Source organism: Motacilla alba, chromosome 28 (assembly GCF_015832195.1).
Source record: "Motacilla alba alba isolate MOTALB_02 chromosome 28, Motacilla_alba_V1.0_pri, whole genome shotgun sequence".
Lineage (NCBI taxonomy): Eukaryota > Metazoa > Chordata > Aves > Passeriformes > Motacillidae > Motacilla > Motacilla alba.
Window position 1 is genome coordinate 4,832,874 of NC_052043.1, and position 18,433 is coordinate 4,851,306.

The 18,433-nt window shown below is 53.1% G+C and overlaps 1 protein-coding gene across 1 annotated transcript; it reads left to right on the top strand.

The window, feature by feature from the left end:
* Positions 1 to 710: 710 nt before the first annotated feature.
* On the top strand, positions 711 to 9,531 carry ANGPTL4 (angiopoietin like 4). Its single transcript, XM_038163797.1, has 7 exons — positions 711 to 1,257; positions 1,564 to 1,674; positions 2,146 to 2,272; positions 6,566 to 6,679; positions 6,764 to 6,859; positions 7,165 to 7,440; positions 7,999 to 9,531. Exons 1-7 carry the CDS (start codon positions 742 to 744, stop codon positions 8,178 to 8,180), a joined length of 1,422 nt encoding a protein of 473 aa, XP_038019725.1. The 5' UTR covers positions 711 to 741; the 3' UTR covers positions 8,181 to 9,531.
* Positions 9,532 to 18,433: the final 8,902 nt, after the last annotated feature.

Below are 18,433 nucleotides of genomic sequence, written 5' to 3' on the forward strand. Positions count from 1 at the left end.
TGTTGCTCTTGGAGACCAGAAATATTAAGAGGAGTGAATATTCTGCTTCCCTCAGGTGTACAGAGGAGCTGACCCTAGGCATGCCCCCTCCCCAGGGCTGGCAGCACCCACCTATGCCAGGCCAGGGCCCCCCAGCAGAGCTCTGTGCCACAGGGTCCTCTCGCCCTGGGGCCAGCACGTTCCGGGGGGGCGCGGCCTCAGAAGGTGACACGGGTGCATCCATGGAAGTGGGGGACCAGGCATCAGGGCTGGATACAGATCAGGGTCCCCAGGGCAGGATGAGGGGCAGGACAGTCAGCAGGGACGGGATAGGGATAGGCATGGGGACAGGGATGGGAAAAGGGATAGGCACAGGGTAGGGATTGGAATGAGGATGGGGACCCCTAGGGATCAGAAAGCGGATGGGAATAGGGACAGGAATGGGAATGGCATGAGGAGGGGAATGGGGACAGGGATGGGGATGAGGACAAGGACAGGAATGGAGACAGAGGTAAGGATGGGAAAGAGATGATGACCGGTGCAGGCAGAGCTCAGCGACAGGGACCAAGGCTGCCCCAGGTGAGGGTGGACAAGACTGGGAGCGGGCGGCGGATAGGGGGCCCGAGCCACTGCCGACGGGGAGGGCGAACAAAGCGGCGGGGCCGGGTGGGCGGGGAGGGGCCGGTGCGGGGCCCTCCCCGCCACGGGGGCATAAAAGCAGGGCGGCGGCAGCGGCACGGGTAGCGGAGCGGGGCGGGTACGATGCAGCTCGGCGGCGCAGCGCTGCTGCTGTGCGCGGCGGGGCTGGCCGCGGCCCCCGCGCCCGCACCGGGAGCCGGGGCCGAGCGGCGGGCGGCGGCGGGAGCCGGGAGGGAGCGGCGGGCGCAGTTCGCCTCCTGGGACGAGGTGAACGTGCTGGCCCACGGGCTGCTGCAGCTGGGGCACGGCCTGAAGGAGCACGTGGAGCGCACCAAGGGACAGCTGCGGGAGCTGGGCGGGCGGCTGAGCGCCCACAACAGCTCCCTGGGGCGGCTGCTGCGGCAGGCGCGGGAGGCGCAGGAGCGCGGCGAGCGGCTGCGGGGCAGCGTGCGGGAGCTGGAGGGCCGCGGCCGGCAGCTGCTCAACCTCTCCGAGGCGCTGCGGCAGCGGCTGGAGGAGGTGGCGGCTGACAAGGACGCGATCCAGGGCCGGCTGGAGCGGCTGGAGGGCCGGGTCCGTCTGGCGCTGCAGGCGCGGCCAGCTGGGAACCAGAGCGCTCGGGACCTGGGGGCGCTGCAGGTGAGCGCGGGGGGCAGCGGCATCCACCGGAGCAGCGCGGGGTGGAGCCGGATAGAGAGGACTCGACAGGCCCCTGCCACTGGCACCAACGCGGGGAACGTTGGTGGGGGGACACGCCCCAGACCCGCCAGGGGACACCGGGAGCGACTGCGAAAAGACCCGACTGTGCCGGGACACCCGGAGTAGCGGGCGGGGATCAGCGTCAGGAGAGCGGAGGGGCCTGGGGACACCGGGAGCGCCTCCTGGGAGTCTCGCATAGCCAGAGCTCCCCGGAGCTATGGGGCTCACCTGGCTCTTTCCCCGCAGTCCCTGATGGATGCTCAGAACCTGCGGATCGAGGAGCTTCTGCAGAAAATCAAGCAGCAGCAGTACAAGCTGGACAAGCAGAACCTGCAGATTAAAAGCCTGCAGAGCAAGGTGAGCCCCTGTCCTGTGCTGTAGCCCCCAGCCTGGCCCTACATGCTGTGGGTATCCTGGTATGACACCCCTGCTGTGCCAGCTCTGGTGGCTGTGCTGGTGCTCCCCGGCTTTGGGACTCCAAAGGGGCCACAGCTCTGGTCCCCGTGCTGCAGTGTATCATCCATATGTGAGGGTAGCAGCCTGCACGCTTCCAGAGAGTTTGCATGGAGTAATAGGGGGAACAGCCTCCCTGGGCTCTGCTTTGCATTCATCTGCAGAATAAACTAGCTAGCATAGGTACAAAAAAACCACAATCACTTCTGGCTTTGCCAGGACTGGGTATCTCCTGTTCCTCGAGGTTTCTAGGGAAGTTCAGCCACAGCACTGGCCGCAGGAAGTGGCTGGTGTGTGGCTGACCTGCTCTCCTGAGTAATGGCATGGAAAACAAGCTGTGATAAACCGTTCTGACTTGAGCATTTTTTTTTTTAGGTCAATCTACTAATTCCCCTACACCACAACAAAACACAGCCTCCAAAGTGGAAGATAAACCTGAAGAAGAGCCTCAACCTCACCAACCAGAGTCAGAATGGCAGTGGGGAGCCTGTGCAGACACAGAGTGAGTATCTGCTGGTGCTGCCCTGCTCATCCATGCTGGAGCAAACCTGTAGCAGGTGCAACCTTTTGGAAACAAAGGGTTTATTTGTCCTGAGCCAGGATGTGAGATTTGCTTGAGAAGCTGGAGCTTGGGAGTATGGCCAGAGTGAGGGGATCCTGGAGCATAGGCAGAATCCTTGCCTTATGAGCCAGTGTTAGTCCAGCAGGATTTTAAGGATTAAAGAGGCTTTTTGCTGACTGTTGTTAGGCATGCAGTGGAAAGCAGACAAAGCTTGAGACCAGGTATTTGTCAAAAAGGACTGGCAGGTGTTGGGTGAGGAGAGGAGGGTCTCAGCTCTTTTGAGTTAACTCTTGTCCCCTTGCTCACACTTCACCAGGCAGGTGAAGTGTCTTTGCTGTCTGTGGGAGGGGGTAGGTTTTAGGGAGGCCTGGCCTCAGAGCAGAGCTGTGTGCTTGTGTATCTCTCTCCCTTGGCTCATATTCAGAGCTTGTGCATGAAACACAAGTGTCTCAGCTTGTACTATCCTTAGCTGAAGGTGCTGAGTTGCAGTGGATGCTCACAGCCCTGGGAAATGTGCATTGGAGCAGGCGAGTGGATGCTGCCATCTGCAACTCCTGGCTCTGCCTGGAGCATCTTCTGCCCTGGCAGCAGGACTGGAAGGGCTCCTGCAGAGCAAAGGGCAGCAGAATGGGTGTCCCCAGCTGTGCCATGTCCTGCAGCCTTCCTCCAGACAGGAACTGATGTCCCTGCAGGGTTTGCTGGCCAGGAGCAGCTGCTGTCATGCTGTGTCAGCCAGATCACAGTGCTGCCTCTGCCTGTGCTGCTGTCTAGGGATCTTCAGCAGGAGCAAAACAGAAACCAGGCAGGATGAGAAGGCATGGGGAATTCCTCCTCAGGGTCTGGCCTAGCAGGGATGGTTATGGGAAAACACATGATAACTTATCTGTGGAGCCTGAAGCTGTCACTGGTGTGTCTGAAAGCTGGCTGGGGAGAATAAAAGGCTTGTCCACATGGACAAGAGAGGTGGAATGTGGGGCTTCAAACTCCTCCAGGGTGCAGCTCAGTGGGGCTGTGCAGGCAGGGTCAACCTTACTCAGAGCAGCACTTCTGAGCCAGAAAACTCTCTCAGAACTTCTCTCTCCTGTTTTTTTCCAAGCTCTGCTTTGTGACTTGCCTGCAGTAGTGTGTGTCATAGAATAGTTTGGGTGGGAAGGGACCTTTAGAGGTTATCTAGTATAACCCTTGATTCCACTCTTGGGTTATGCTGGGAGGTGAGCTGGGACCTTTGCTACATGCTGATGCAGATGTAGGACGTTCTGGCTGATGCTGGCTACAGAAATGTTTGTGATGCATAGTGGAAGGCAGCAAGAGCCACAGCCCCCACAGATGCTGTGTGAGCTCAGCGTGTTCCAGTGCTGCACTGTCCCTGATGGAAAGACCCTGGACATGCCAATTCTGTCCCACCAGCTGTGAGCTTCCCCTTTCCTTGCCTAATCCCTGATGTTGGTATCACTGACAGAAAACAAATTGGCTTCCTTTCATTATCAAGTCAAGTGAGTTTTCTGGCAAATCTTAAAGCACACGGGCTGGCCCCGTGCCCTCTGCCCGGGGAGACTTGTGGCCGCTTTCAGAGCCAGGGAGTGCTGGGGAGGCTTGTGCCGGCGGCTCCCGGGCTATTGTCAGGCAGAGCCTGGTGCCGGCGTGGCCCTGGGGAGCGGCGATGAACTCCACCAGCAGCCCTTGCAGAAAGACCCTTTTATTTGCATCCAGTGAACACAAGTTTTTTCAGGGCAGAACTGGCGTGGGGCCAAACATGTGAAAGTTGAAGGCTCAAAGCTGCCTGGAGAGTGAGAGGTTTAATAGCTTGCAGAAGGAGGATCACGTCTTTGGGCAGAGCCTGTGCTTGCTGGCAGCCAGCCGAGTAGGGGAAAGGTAGAGCCCTGCTCACGCTCTCCCTGTGGTGCTGAGACTCCAAAATAATGGGGCTGGGTTGGGGCGGGAGAGGGGGAGGCAATGCAGGCAGCTCTAGGCATGCCCTGCCATCCCTGAGGATGGGTGTTTGTACCAGGTTAGTGACCTCCCCTGTGTTGTGGCTGGAAATCCTATTGGGTGAACACGGAGCCTGAGGCAGATCCAGCCTTGTTGTGTTGCTTGGCTAAATAAAGGGGGAAAGAAAAGGAAACACAGGAGCAGTCAGGAGGGCTTGTCCTGCTGGTGCCGTTTGGATGGGCAATGTGAACTGGAACTAACAAGCATGTTCCTCAAACAAAAAGATTGAGCAGAGGCTGTTCAAGCAGCTGCATCTCGTTCAGCTGCTGGAGAGTCCCTGTGGCACCAGGGGAACAGGGATTGAGTGCAGCCAGAGCCCAGAAATGAGAAACAGGCAGGGATGGAGTTGACTTGTGCATGCTGGGACCACTAAACATCTGCCTGGCACCATCCCATCAATGCTGGGAGATGCAGTGAGGAGAGGAGGGGAGAGGAGGTGAGGAGCTTGGCGAGCCCAGCACCTTCCTGCTGTGGCAATGTGAGCAGGGGCCTCTGGCTGTGGCGTTCTTCCTCTGAGCCTGGTTTGCTTCCCTGCCTTTGCCCTTCCCCACCCAGAAGGTGGGGATATTCAGGATGCACTCAGCCCCTGCATTGCTTGGGGGTTCTGTGTGGTTTTGATCCTTGATGCACAATGCCATCAATTCCTGTGTCATGGGTTCAGGGTAGGGCTGGGGCACAGCTTGTCCTGTGGTGCATTGATGGTGGCATCAGTCCTGCCCTGGCATTGCCCTGGGGGTGTGAGGGATGTGACCACCAGCTGTGCTGGCTGTGGGAGAGGGGCTGCCCCTGCCAAGGAGGGGAAATTTTGTGGGGGGAGAGGAAGGCAAAGAGAGGAATATGTTGGAAATGGGTGAAAAGTGATGGCAGGTGTCATATTTCTGTCCCTTGGGTCCCCCCTGGCCTTTCCTCCAGTTGGAGCTCTGCTCTTCACCCCAATGCAGCATCAAGACTCCCCAGCACCCAGTGAGGATGGGATGGGGTGATGCTCTGCAAGGGCTGCTTTTACTCTTGGCAGCACAAAGGCCCTTTTTCCCCCCTCCATCTGCCCCCAGGGAGCCCCTGGCTGTTGGAGGAAACCCTTCTCCTTGCTGCTGCTCTGGGTCATGGTGTCAGCCCTGACCCTGAGGCAGCTACTGTGAGGGGACCCCCATGGCCAGCACCCCAGCACAGCCCAGGGCTTGTCTTGAGGGTTCTTGTTTGTCTCAGGGTCATGCTGGCAGCAGCTGTGAGCCAGGGCAGCCAAAGCTACAACCCATCCGCCCTGGCCTGGGGAGAACAGGGCCTCTTTGTCTGGAGGTGACTGGGGCACCTGTCCCTGCTGACAAAGAGCCCCTTGACTGTGCAGCAGCCTGGGGCTGAAGTCCCTGCACATCCTCCTGTGGCCTCTTGACTTGGATGTTGTAACAGGTTCCCCCCGCCTCATCTCTCCCAAGTGCTTTGGGTGGTGGTTCCTGGATGGACTTTTATCAGAGCTGTTGAAATGGTGCTTTGCTGGCAGCTCTGGGCAAAGTCCCTGTGAGGCAGAAGGAGCAGTGGGAGCCCCTGGGGATGGAGGGGGATGAAGCAGGGTGTGGCTTCACCCTGGGCAATCCACTCCTGCAATGAGCTGGGGCTCCCAGAGTCCACCCCCCCTCTTTGCCTCAGTCAGTGTATCTTGGAAAAAGGGTCATCCCAGCCTGGCGCTGTGCCTGCTGGTGGCAGGTTGCCCAGCAGGATGTCTGTCTGGGGCCACCACAGTTGCTGGGAGAAAGAGGTCATGTGCTGGATGCTCAGCCACTTTCCTGATGTCAGGACTTTGTCTTTCTCTTTGCCTCTGAGGTCCCTTGACCCTGCTTCAGCCTCGTGTGGGATGGGGATACTTGGCCCCGGCATTGCCCCACCCCAAATGGGCTGCTCCTGTCGGTGGGTGTGGAGGGACCTGGGAACTCCTCGGTCTGTCCTCAATGGGGAGCCCTGCTCTTCGGCTGAGGTCACTCCAACCTGGCCCAAAGCCTGGCTTCTGCCTTGGATGAAAGCCCAAGGAGCTCTGTTTGAATAAAAGGGAAGATGTGGGGTCACAGTGTTTAAAGATTCTGAAGTCAGGGGCTGTTGTCCCCAGCACGTGTCCAGAGCTGCAGCCTCTGCTGTGCACAGCTGGCCAGGCTCATGGCCAGGGCTGCAAGTGCAGGGGCTGGGGTAGGAGCAGCCTGCTGAGGAAGTGGGGCTTGTGGCTGTCTTCTCAGTTGCTGTTTCCTTACCCTGCAGAGCTCCCAGAGGGTTGCCACCAGCTCTTCCTGGCTGGGCAACGAAGCAGTGGCATTTTCCAGGTACAGCCCACAGGATCTCAGCCCTTCAAAGTCTACTGTGACATGACCGCAGGTAAAGCCGTGCAGCGTCCCGAGCGCTTGGCAGGGTGGTCTGGTAAATGGTAACCCCAAGTGACTGTGCTTTCCCTTCCCACAGAGGGTGGCTGGACAGTGATCCAGAGGCGCATGGATGGCTCTGTGGACTTTGACCAGCTGTGGGATGCCTACAGGAATGGCTTTGGAGACCTTCATGGTAGGTGGATGACGGTGTCTATGTTCTCACCATGGGATAAGGGAAGCTTAGCAAAAGGAATTTGCCTTGCTGGCCTCTGGAGCTCTCTGTGCTGGAGCACAGATGGGGGCTGTGAAGGGGTGGGTAGGACAGTGCTTGCAGAGCAGGGGTCCTTGATCTTCCTGGTGTGTCCTGCAGGTGCCAGACAGTGGTTCAAATGCTGCCCTGTCCTAGGTTGTCCCTGTTTGTCTCTGGAGCTTGCTCACATCTCTGCTTTTCATGGCATGTTTGTGTCCCTGCAGCCAAAGTCATGAGTCTCATTTCAGGTGACTTCTGGCTGGGCCTGGAGAAGATACATCACCTTGTCCAAGAGGGAAAATACAATCTCCTGATTGAGCTGGAAGACTGGGAAGGGAATTCCCAGGTGGTTCAGTTTGTCTTCAGTCTTGGTGGTGAGAGCACAGCCTACACACTCAACCTGCTGGGGCCTCTGTCTGGAGAGCTGGAAAATGCCATTGGGGAATTCAGGCAGCTGCCCTTCTCCACTCGGGATCGCGACCATGACCTTAAAGCTGACACAAACTGTGCCAAACACCTCTCAGGTTAGTCTGAGGTCTTCTGTCCCAGTATGTGCACTTCCATTTCAGCCCTCCACTCTCTGGTGGTGGTTCAGTGGGACCCAGACCCTGTGGCACTAGACTCCTTTGCTGTTGAGCTGGTCTTGTCCCCTGTTTCCCTGGGACAGCTGCTTCTTTGGGAAGAACTGTGCAGGGAACCAAAAGGGAAGCTGAAGCTGAGGGAGGGTTCATGACTCAGGTCTTGGCCCAAGCATCTGTTCTTATAACAGCTTTGCTGTCTGCCACTTTGCTTGGAACCTTTTCAAGCAGAGCAGAGACCTCCCTCACCCTGGCTGCTGAAGGGTTGGAGGGGGTTTTGCACACAAGGAGCAGCAGCCTGGATTTGCAGACGCAGCCTGAAGTCATGTCAGATCTGTGAAAGGTTCCCCAGCGTACGGGACTCCTTGACTATACATGAGGTGGCCTTGTAAGATCCTGAAGCTCTGGAAAAATGGGGGAAATAGGGGCATCAGCTGCATTGAACCTAGGTTTTTCTGTCTGGAATTTCTGTGAGTTAAAATTGTCCCTTCATTGCTCTTGTAGGTGGCTGGTGGTTCAGCACCTGTGGCCATGCCAACCTCAATGGGAAGTACTTCCGCTCCATCCCCCGGCAGAGGCATGAGCGCAAGCAAGGCATCTTCTGGAAGACCTGGAAGGGCAGGTACTACCCCCTGAAGTCAACCATCATGAAAATCCAACCTGCAGCACTGGAAGCAGAGCTCTAAATTTCCTATTTGAGACTTTCTCTGTAGAGCATGGACCTAAGCTTGATCACTCGGTGTTTACAGAAAACAACCTCCCCTTCCTTGGTTAGAAGCCCTTTAGAGGCACAACACTGCTCCTCACTAAAAATAAAATAGTTCCACATTGCCAAAACCCCTGGATGGGCGCTCCCAAACCTGAAGAGGAGCCTCAAGAGGGAGATCCACCTCCAGAGCATGCACAAGGGGTTTCTGACCTGCCATGTGCTGCTGCAGGAAGTTCAAATTGTCTGGTGCTTTCTATTCTGTCTTAACATTTCTGTACTGTGTTGATGAGCTGGGCCTGGGGCAGGTGGGGCATGGGAAGTGTCTCACTGCTCTGGGCCACAGCACTGGGTATGGAGTCTTGCTATGTCCTGTCTTTCACTATTGTTCCCAAATGATGTCCCAGGTACCCTCCTGTGAGAGCCCCTGGAGCCTCCTTCCTGTGCAGGGGCTGGGGGCAGTGAGCCTCAGGCAGCTCCATCTGTGCAGCCCCTGCCCCCTGAGGTACAGGCCTTGGTGGGAAGGCTGAGGGTGACTTGTGCAGAAGGGGACCTCAGGCTCACTTGCCTTCCTTTGAAGACCTGTATTTCTGGCTGTGCTGGAATTTGCTGGGAGCTGGGAAAACTGCTTCCAGCTCTGAGGTTGTTGGGTGAGATCCTGCAGCTGGTTGCCTGAGGGGCCAGGTCCTGGGGAGCTCTGCCTGCTGCCTGCCAGTGCTGCTGGGGGTGGGTAGGACAAGCAGTGGCACAGCACAGATCCAGAGCAGGGACTGTCCCTAGGTGGGACCAGCCTTGCTGTCACTGTCAGCTCCCCAGAATTAGGGGCTGCCTTCTTCCACCAGACACCTCATGCTTTGCGGAGTGACTGGACCTGTCCTGCATGTGTGTCCCAGTACTACAAAGCCAGGGGACAGCAGGGTTTCTCTGCAAGAGCCACACTTCATCAGGTGTGTACCATGATGTATGGCATCACCTCTTGCCTTTGGGGTGGGTGTCTGGGGAGAGGTGGCCAAAACAGATCCCTGAAAACTTACAGGCCAAGCTGCAGTCTTGGGGCTTCCCAAGCATGCTGCCCTATTAAAGTCATATTGACTACTGTGCTAGAGCTCCTAGCTGCTAAATACTGTACATAGTTGTTTGTAGGATGTTTGACTCATTGATGAATTCTGTTTCAATTTGTTTTCATATTTAAATGCAGTGTTAATAACAATGTGGTGTAATTTATAAATGTCGATGCTGGAAAGGAAAGCAGTGTAGTTTGTGTATTTTAAACATTTTTTGTACTAAAATATCTTTTCTGAAGATGTCTTTTAATAAAAACAAGCCTTTAAGTGTCCTGCCTGGATTATTTTCCTGATGGCTTACCTGTGGCAGATGTGTGGGAGCATTATGATGACTCTGCATTTGAAAACTATTGGAATTGTGACCTGAGCACTCTGTTCCCTTCTGGCCTCCATGTTCAGCTGTAGCCTTATGGAGCTCTGAGATAAATTGCTGGTATAGGGCCCAGCAGTAGGTTTTAATCTGCTTGAAGTTTATGGGCTCCTAAATTTTCTTTCTTCCTGGAAATTAGACTGTGGGGCAGCAACTTTGTAAATGCTGATTGTGTTGGGTTTTCTTATTCCCTGATGGCAGACCTTTGAAGGAAGGGGATATTCCTCAGAGGTGGCTGGAAAAGCCTGTGCCAACTCTTTGAAAATGAGCAGAGGCTGAAGTCTGGATAATCCAGGCCCAACAAAGTCAGCTGATCAGGGCCAGCCCCAGTAAATAGCAGCCTTTTAGCTGCTCATAACATATCTGTGTAGTCATCTCCAAAAGCATTTATTGTAACTTCTATGAGGGTCATTATAGATGTAGGAATGAAATGAGCTGGGGATGGAGCAGGGGTCTTTAAGGTGATGGGGGTAAATTCCAGGAGTGTTCCAAATCCCATCTATATTTTTTCTTCAGCTCAAATGTACTAGAGCTGGAGAAAATCACAGGTGCTTCTCTGGCTGGTCAAGGAAGGAAGAGTTAAAACTGCTTGTTGCGGGAAGAAGAGATGGGACTGGTCTAGTCCCCTGAACAGCTCTATAAATACCTAATATACCTAAATGTGGCCCCAGCTCCCTACATCTGTCCTGCTTCCCTGGGGGGAGTCCCATGGTTAATGATAGCTCCAAGCACAACTGTGCAAACAGCCCATTATACCCAGCTCTGTGCTCACTCCTGCATTCAGAAATGCATTTTTAATATTCTCTTTGCTTAATTCAAAACCTGCTTCATCCTTGAGTGCAGCAGCAGATACTGGAGTGCATATTTTAGTCTGGATGCTAAAGTGATGAGACTGAGGTGGGATTTATGCATCATATAGAAGCTGGTGAAGGAGCTCGTCTACAATGCCAATTTTTTTTGTTTGTTTGTTTGTTTGGTTTTTTTTCCAGATTTGGTGTTTGCTCCCCTGTGGCGCATTTGATCTACAGGAGGTGCCTGGTGCATGGTGCCAACCAGTACCAGACACCATCCAGGGTTTGGTAAATGCCAAATGCCCTAAATCTTGCCTATCCTAGGGATCACAGCTTCTGCTTTTCTGTGTCTCAGTTTTGCCTGTTCTGCTGCACAGGTGTCCATGTTCCATCAGTGTCAGTGCCACCCATGCCCCAGGGCCATCGGTGCCACACTGGAGCATGTGGCAGCCTCGGGCCCCTTCAAGCTCCCTCCGCAGAAGCCAGCTCTGGGTGTGTTTTCATCTGAAATCCTCCACCTCTTTGGTTTTAACAACCACTTCAACTGCAGTTCGTGGCAGCATCTCGGAGCTGCCTCAGGGCTCCCTCCAGCGACAGCGACAGCTCCTGCACGGCGCTGCCCGAGCACCGAGCGCAGGCGTCCTGCAGGAATGCTGCTGTTCCCCAAACCAGCCGTGCTTCCTGCAGGGACCGGGACCTGCTGTGCCACCCGGCACTTCAAGACCCTCAGCAAAACCCCAGCGAGGGCTGGTGTGAGGGCTGCTTCTGAAGGTGGGGATGGTGTAAGACCAAAGCCTGCAGCGCCTGGATGTGGTGGGATGGGGTTTTTGGGGCCAGCAGCACTGTGGGATAGGCTGGGGCTGTGCTCCAATGGGTGGGACTGAGCTGGCGTGCCTGCCCCTAAGTGCCGAGCTTGGAGCCGTCAGCAGAAGCAGATTGACCCGGGATTCTCACAGAGCATCATTAGATCAAGATGAAGTTTCGCGTCAGGCGCCAACATCTTGAGCCAGCTGTGTTTGTGGCCCCAAAAAGTGAGGATAGGCTCAGCCTGGTGCACAGAGCTCCCTCTGAACAGTAACAACAGCCATCGAGAGACATGACAGCAGAGCCTCAAGCTATTTTTCATTCTTCTGTGGAAACCAAATCATTCTTTGGCAAAAAGGGAAGGTCTTTGTGTGTACACAGAGCTGCACCAGCTTGGAAGGGCAGGCTGAACCCCTGCATCCATGGCACCAAGGTGCTGGAGTGAGTAAGACAGAGGCATCACCTGAGCCCCCTACCACCAGTGCAGCACCACAGCAGGGGCACAAAACCAAAAAAGGCAAATTGGCAAATCCCCACTGAGACCAGAAACCTGCCACAGAGCCAAGAAATAGCAAACTGAAAGCAAGAGAAAAAGTCCCCACCCACCAACACTCTCCAGGCACCCCAGCCCAGCACTCAGCCTAGCAAGGGTCACACTTTCAAAGTCATCCCCTGGCTCCCAATGCCTCAGGGTGCCTGGCAGACGCAGGGGTGCCAGGAGTCTCCCAGTCCTCTCAGTAGTTTCAGCTCTTCTGCTGGAGTTCAGCAGCACTGAGCACAAATTGAGTTTCTTGTGGATGTACCCAGCAGAGCTTTGCACCTGCACCTTTACCAGGGACACTTCCCAAGCAGAGTGTTCCGGGCCGGCTCCTTGAGGGTGCTCATGGAGTCCCAGGGGTTCAGATCCCACTAAAAGTGTGGGAAGGGGAAATCCTGGCTCAAGCATATCAAGCAGGTGCCCGTGTCTCTGGGACACTGCAGGGGTTGAGGCTCTCAGGACAAGCTTCAGCATCTCAGGTGATCATTTTGAGCAAGTTTTTATCATGTTTGAAAAAGAAGCAGATGGCATAGACCTGACAGCTCTTCAGGGTATGGACCCCAGCAGAGTTTAACAAAATATTTGTGGCTAGCAGGACCCTCGCTGGCTGGAGGAGCACAGGCAGTGCAGGTGGCTCAGTGGGATGCCCAGAGCGGCATTAGACCGGTCAAAAAGGAAAGTTTTCTTAGTAGTTTGTCAATCCAGGTGGGACCCACAGGCCACTACCTTAGGAGTCTTCCTTCTCCAAGCACCCAAGGATGCTACCAGGTGAGTTCACTTGCATCTTTTGAGCAGGGAGGAGCCTGAGCATGGCTGTTCAAATTCCCTGAGCACATTCAATATAAGGGTGGACCTCGGCCCCTCTGTTGGGGCATCATTTTGTTCAGATTTGGTGACACTCTTGCGGGAATTGGAGCCCCACGGGAGGCACACACAGAAGGTGGTAAAGTATATTCTTTTTACCGTGTAAAAAGGTGGTTCAAGTCCCCCTTAGTGCTTGAAAAGGCAGGACAAGAAGCATGGACAAGAAGCCGCCCTTGGCCGAGGCTGTGCAGAACAACCCTTCGCTGTGCCGGGAGCGGTGCCCGCGGCAGCTGCCAGGCGCATTCGCGGCTCCGGGCAGCGCCGGGAGCGGCAGCACCGCGGTGGGGCCGGCGCCGTGTCCGCAGCTCTGCCCGGCCGTGGCCCTGCGGGGACGATGGGCGCTCGGTGGGCTGGGCTGAGCTGGGCTCGGAGGAAAAACGCTGAGGGAAAGTGGTTGAAGCATTTTAAAAGACACAGTGGGAACCTATTAAAAATCGCGCGCTAGAAACAGTATTAAGGTTTGGTGATTCCTTCAAGAGATTTTAGTCTAAGAGTTGATTTAAAAAAAAATAAACTGTGGGCTTCTGGAAAGCTTTTGTTCCAGCTCCCAGGAGAGCCGTGTCTCTCACACAAACATCCACGGAGAGAGATGCTCCCTCGGGGTCACTGGGCACACAGAGCCTCCTCAAAAAGGGAGATTTGGGTAGATCTGCATCCATCCGGAGGCACTTCAGCTTCCAAAGGTGTGCTGCTTGTGTCAGTTTTCCTGGAAAACTTAAAATTTTTGTGAATTCAGATTTAGTTGTAACTATTTGAATGGATTGTTGGGGTGCAAACTAGAAATACCATGGAACATGTTCTCCAGGTGTGTGCCGGCTCACACAACACTTTATTTTTGTATGTATATGAGATTCCCTGTGGACATGCACTTGCTTATAATGTTGCTATTTTGGTATATTTCTAAAAGAACATTTACAAAAGCACATTTTTCTCCACGTACCTTTATATTAGGTGAAGGGATGATAAACATACAAGTAATATTTGAAGACTTCCCTCAGAATAAGGACTGTTGTAGCTGTTCTTGGAGATTTGCTGTGTTCTATTCATGAAGGGAGGGCATCATCTATGGCTGGGACTAGTGGCATGTGCAAAGCAGCAGAAAACCTTCTTACACTATTATTTCTATTAACTTGGGAAAATTTTTATTTTCTTCCAGGACAGTGGGCAAAAAGTCGTGCCTGAGCAGGAAACTGGTTCCATTGCCTAATGCTTTGTATTTCCCCTTCAGTGAAAAGGAAAAGATTTTTGCTACTGAAAAAAAAAGTTATATATACCTATATGTGTGTGTGCGTGTGCATGTGTGCACATGGGCATAAAGAAATGGCCACTGCAGTAGTAACATAGGAAGTGGGACCCACCAGACTGGTCACACATTCCTCAGTTCATCTGGATCTAGTTGCAGGGGGAGCACCAGCCTGTCATAAATCGGTGGCAGCAGCAGCCACAACATTAGAGAAAAGTCACCCCCTCACCCTGGGACATCCTGCAACAGTCGGTGTCCCACATGAGGTGGAGATACTGTTGAAACTCTATCACAACAAATCCTCCTAACAGCAGATGCTCTTAAAAAGATGCAACACCTTGAATCCAGTGAGCCGAATGCCTCTACCTGACAATGGAGAAGCACATCTCCAGTCTGAGCAAGGGATGAAGATTTCCAAGATTTCCATTAACTGATGTTCCCTCACATAACCAAGACCTAGTTCTGGGCTCATCCTGCTACCTGCAAGGACAGCGATGGTCTGGGTAGACCACCCATGGGGATGCCAGGGACAGGTAACAGAAGCTGAACCACTCCTAGCAAGGAGGAGCACACAGGGAGCAGCCTTGGCTCATGCTGCACATCTGGGAAGAGGGAACTGAGTTAACAGCTATACATTTGATATTTCCTATGCTTTTGGTGTTTGTCATGCAGCAGGAATGTTATGGAAAGAGCAGGGATTTGTCACATCAGCAGAGTATCCAATGGAGAAGAAATATGCAGTTTGCTAGAAGCTGTACAATTCCCTGCAGAAACTGCTGGAGTACCTTGTCCAGCCCACACTAGAGGCATTACAGGGGTTGGCAGAGGCAATGCCCCAGCTGATGCAGCTGTGAAGGCACAGCTAGGCAGCCTCTGGGATGATGGGGCACTGTGACTCTATCTAATGGTTGTTTAGAGTGAAAGGCCCAATTTGACAGAATTTCAAACTATCTATGAGAAGGATGGCTCAACAGAAGGAAAGAGATGGGAAAAGTGGGAGGCAACTCAAAATGATGATGGAATATGGTCAGGTGGAGAAAAACTTGTCTACCAAAGAAATGTTTAGTAAGTGTGGTCAGATGGTTTCAGGGTAAAGCCCACGGAGGGACAAAAAGTGTGGGCAGCTCCAGGAATTTAGGCTGCTGCAAAATAAATTACTAATAACTGTGCAGCTTCCCCAAAGCTCTCATGTAACAGACCAAGCTCAGAGGTAGGAGGGTTACCATGGGCCTGCTTCCCTTTCCAGGGGCTGCACAAATACTACGGACACTTCACCTCCAGGTGGGGACAGGAGCTGGCTGGTGACAGTAGATCAGCTGCCAGGCTAGGCAGGAGCCTTTCCGACATGAAGGGCTGACATGGGAGGAGCAGTAAATGCCTGGCTAAAGGAAGTCATACCTGATACTCAGGGTTCCAGAGCTTAATAAACACACTGAGTTGCTCATTTTACAGCAAATATAATCCATCAGCTGTACAAGTCTTTAGGGAGAGAGAGAAAATTACATATACCACATCACTCGTGGTCTTCAAGAGAAGTAGAGAGAATTAACAGAACATTAAAAGAAAAGATAGTGAAAATATGCATGTACACTAATCTGAAATGTCCAGAAGCCTTAAATTTGGCTCTGTGGGATACTCAGAATACTCTGTGATAAGCCATAGGGCTGACACGAACAGAAATTCTCTTTGGAAGGTACGTAGCTATGCCAGGATCTTCTATCCCAGCTATGGCCAGCCTATTGGATGGAGATTGACCCAGTGTGTCATATATACTCAGAAAGGGTTCAAGGAACAAAGTATGCTCAGTGTTATCAACTCAATCCCTGAAATACACGTACATGATATACAGCCTGGAGATGGAATTTTAAATAAGGCATTCTGTTGAAAATCCAAATTAGGACCTAGATAGGAGGAGTCATATGCTGTTTTACTGTGTTCCTATTTTGCTGTTACAGTTATGGGTAAGAAAAATTGGATACACTCTTCTCACATCAAACAACCAGTAGATGATCTGTTCAATTACTTCCACTAGTAATGACCAGTGATCAGTGTTGAGCCCAGTCCTGTTCAGTATATTTACTGATGATCTGAGTAAGGGAATTGAGCCCACCCTGAGTAAATTCACAGGTGACACCAAGATGGGTGATCTGCTGGAGGGTAGGAAGACCTTGCAGAGGGATCTGCACAGGCTGGATTGGTGGGCCAAGACCAACAGCATGAGGCCAAAAGACCAATTTCCAAGTCCTACACTTTGGCCACAATAATCCCCTGCAGTGATGCAGGTTTGGGGTAGAGTGGCTGGAAAGCTCCCAGCAGAGAAGGGCCTGGGGGTGCTGGTCAACAGTGGCTGAACATGAGCCCAGGAGTGTTCAGGCCAAGAAGGTCAACAGCACCTGGCCTGTACCAGCCAAGGTGTGGCTAGCAGGACCAGGGAGGTGATGCTTCTCCTGAACTTCGCACTGGTGAGGCAGCACTTTGAGTTCTGTGTGCAGTTCTGGGCCACTCAATTCAGAAAGAACATTTTGGTGCTGAGTGAGTCCAGAGAAAAGCAATGAAGCTGGTGAAGGATCTGGAGCAAGTGTCTGATAAGGAGCAGCTGAGGGAGCTGGGGGGGCTCAGCCTGGAGAAAAGGAGGCTCAGAGGGGACCTTCTCGCTCTTCACAACTTCCTGACAAGAGGGTAGAACCAGGTGGGAGTTGGGCTTTTCTACCTGGCAGCCAGCAACAGGACAAGAAGACAGTCTCAAGCTGCACTAGGAGAAGTTTATGCTGGACATTAGGAAGAATTTCTTCACAGAAAAGGTGATTAGACACTGGAATGGGCTGTCCAGAGAGATGTTGGAGTCACTGTTCTTAAAACACTGAAGGTGTTTTAAGAAAAGTCTGGATGCGGTGCTCAGTGCTCTGGTCTAATGGACAAGGTGGTGCTTGATCGTAGGTTGGACTTGGCGGGCTCAGAGGTCTTTTTCAACCTTAGTGAGACTGTGAATATGTGATCAACGGGTTGATAAATAACTGACTTCTGAGAATCCTTTGTGATTTTGTGAAGTATTTGTGCACAGGAGTCTATGTTGTACTTCACCCTATTGGCCTTAATTATGTTTTTTACTTGTGATAATATTGTATATAAGGGCAGTACTCAAATGTCTTGAAAGTTTTTTCTTTTTCCTTTCAATATATTAGCAGGTGTGCTCCATTAAAACAAAGGGAGGGCTGTTGTGGAATGCTCCAATGCCTCGCTCAGGGAGCTGCAGCAAGCCGCAGGTTGTGCTCAGAGTGGGGGGAATGGCCAGAGTCTCCAGCAAGGGCCTGGGACCTGCACTGTCCCACTGCTTGGGGCCCTAAGGAGCCACGTGAGGGCTGTGGGACTCTGCAGGAGCCAGGAACAGGAGCCAGGCTAAACATCAGCATCACGATGGGCACAGCCCGGGGGGGCTTTGTCCGGGGTCCCCCCCCAGGGCACCAGCTCGAGCTGTTCTGTGTCACTGCACCACAAAGGACCTGGAGTCTGGGACTGTGCTGTGGGAAACCCGGGGCCGAGCTGGTGGGAGGAGCTGGTCTGACTGGGGGACTGTGGGGTTACAGGGACTCACACGGGGCCTGTGGGGTCACTGGAGCCTCTGCTGCAAAGGGGCTGGGATCCCAGCAGAGCCAGTCTGGGGTGGTGCCAGTGGGACCCCCAGAGCAGGATCTGAATGGTCTGACAGGGGAGTTTCCTTACCAGTTTGCTGACCCAGGTGGGACCTCAGGCCACTGCCCTAGAAGCTTTATGGCCTGTGGCCAATTTGAGGACATGTGGAAGGTTCTGCAATTGCATTACCCCATCAGTGACACACATCTGGTTTTGGTGACATGACACTGACTCTCCAATGCAAAACATACCATGAGCTGGGGGGACTCCAGGATGTGGAGAACGTGGGACTACAGACTCATGCTTAACCCTACACAGCCCCAAGACAGCATCCCTCTTCTAACAGCAAGTCATCATCTCCACTCCCTGCAGCCCATGTTAAAACCCTGTCCCAGGGGATTTTGGAGCTGAATGGCACTCACAATGGTACCACCGTTATGTATTGCTCTTTAGAACTTATGGCAAGAACTGACAGGCATTAGAAGAAGAAAAGAAGAAAGTGATTTCCATCCAACCTGATAAAAATAGCTTTGGGGGTTTTTTAGGCCTTCCTCCATAAGTGTTCAGTTCAGAACTAAAAAAGTTACCTGTAATAATGAAAATAAGATGTTTTACTTCTACTGTGCAGAGCAAACCAGGGAAGTAGAGGTTTACTTCTACTCTGCAGACCAGCAAGGAGTCACCCTCCTCTCCTTCCTGTCACATAGCCACTCACTGGCTGCAGCATTATCAGCAGTGAGAAACTCAGCATGGGATGATAAGTCAGCATGGGATAATAGCCCTTCCTAAGAGATTCTGCATCCAACATGTCCCAGCTTTGTTCCTCCTGATGCTATTTAAGTGTTGATCATTGGATGCTTAGCATGCATCCCTGGGTGTGCTCTAGTCATCACATACCACGGCATTTCACTGGGGTCCTGCAGAAACAT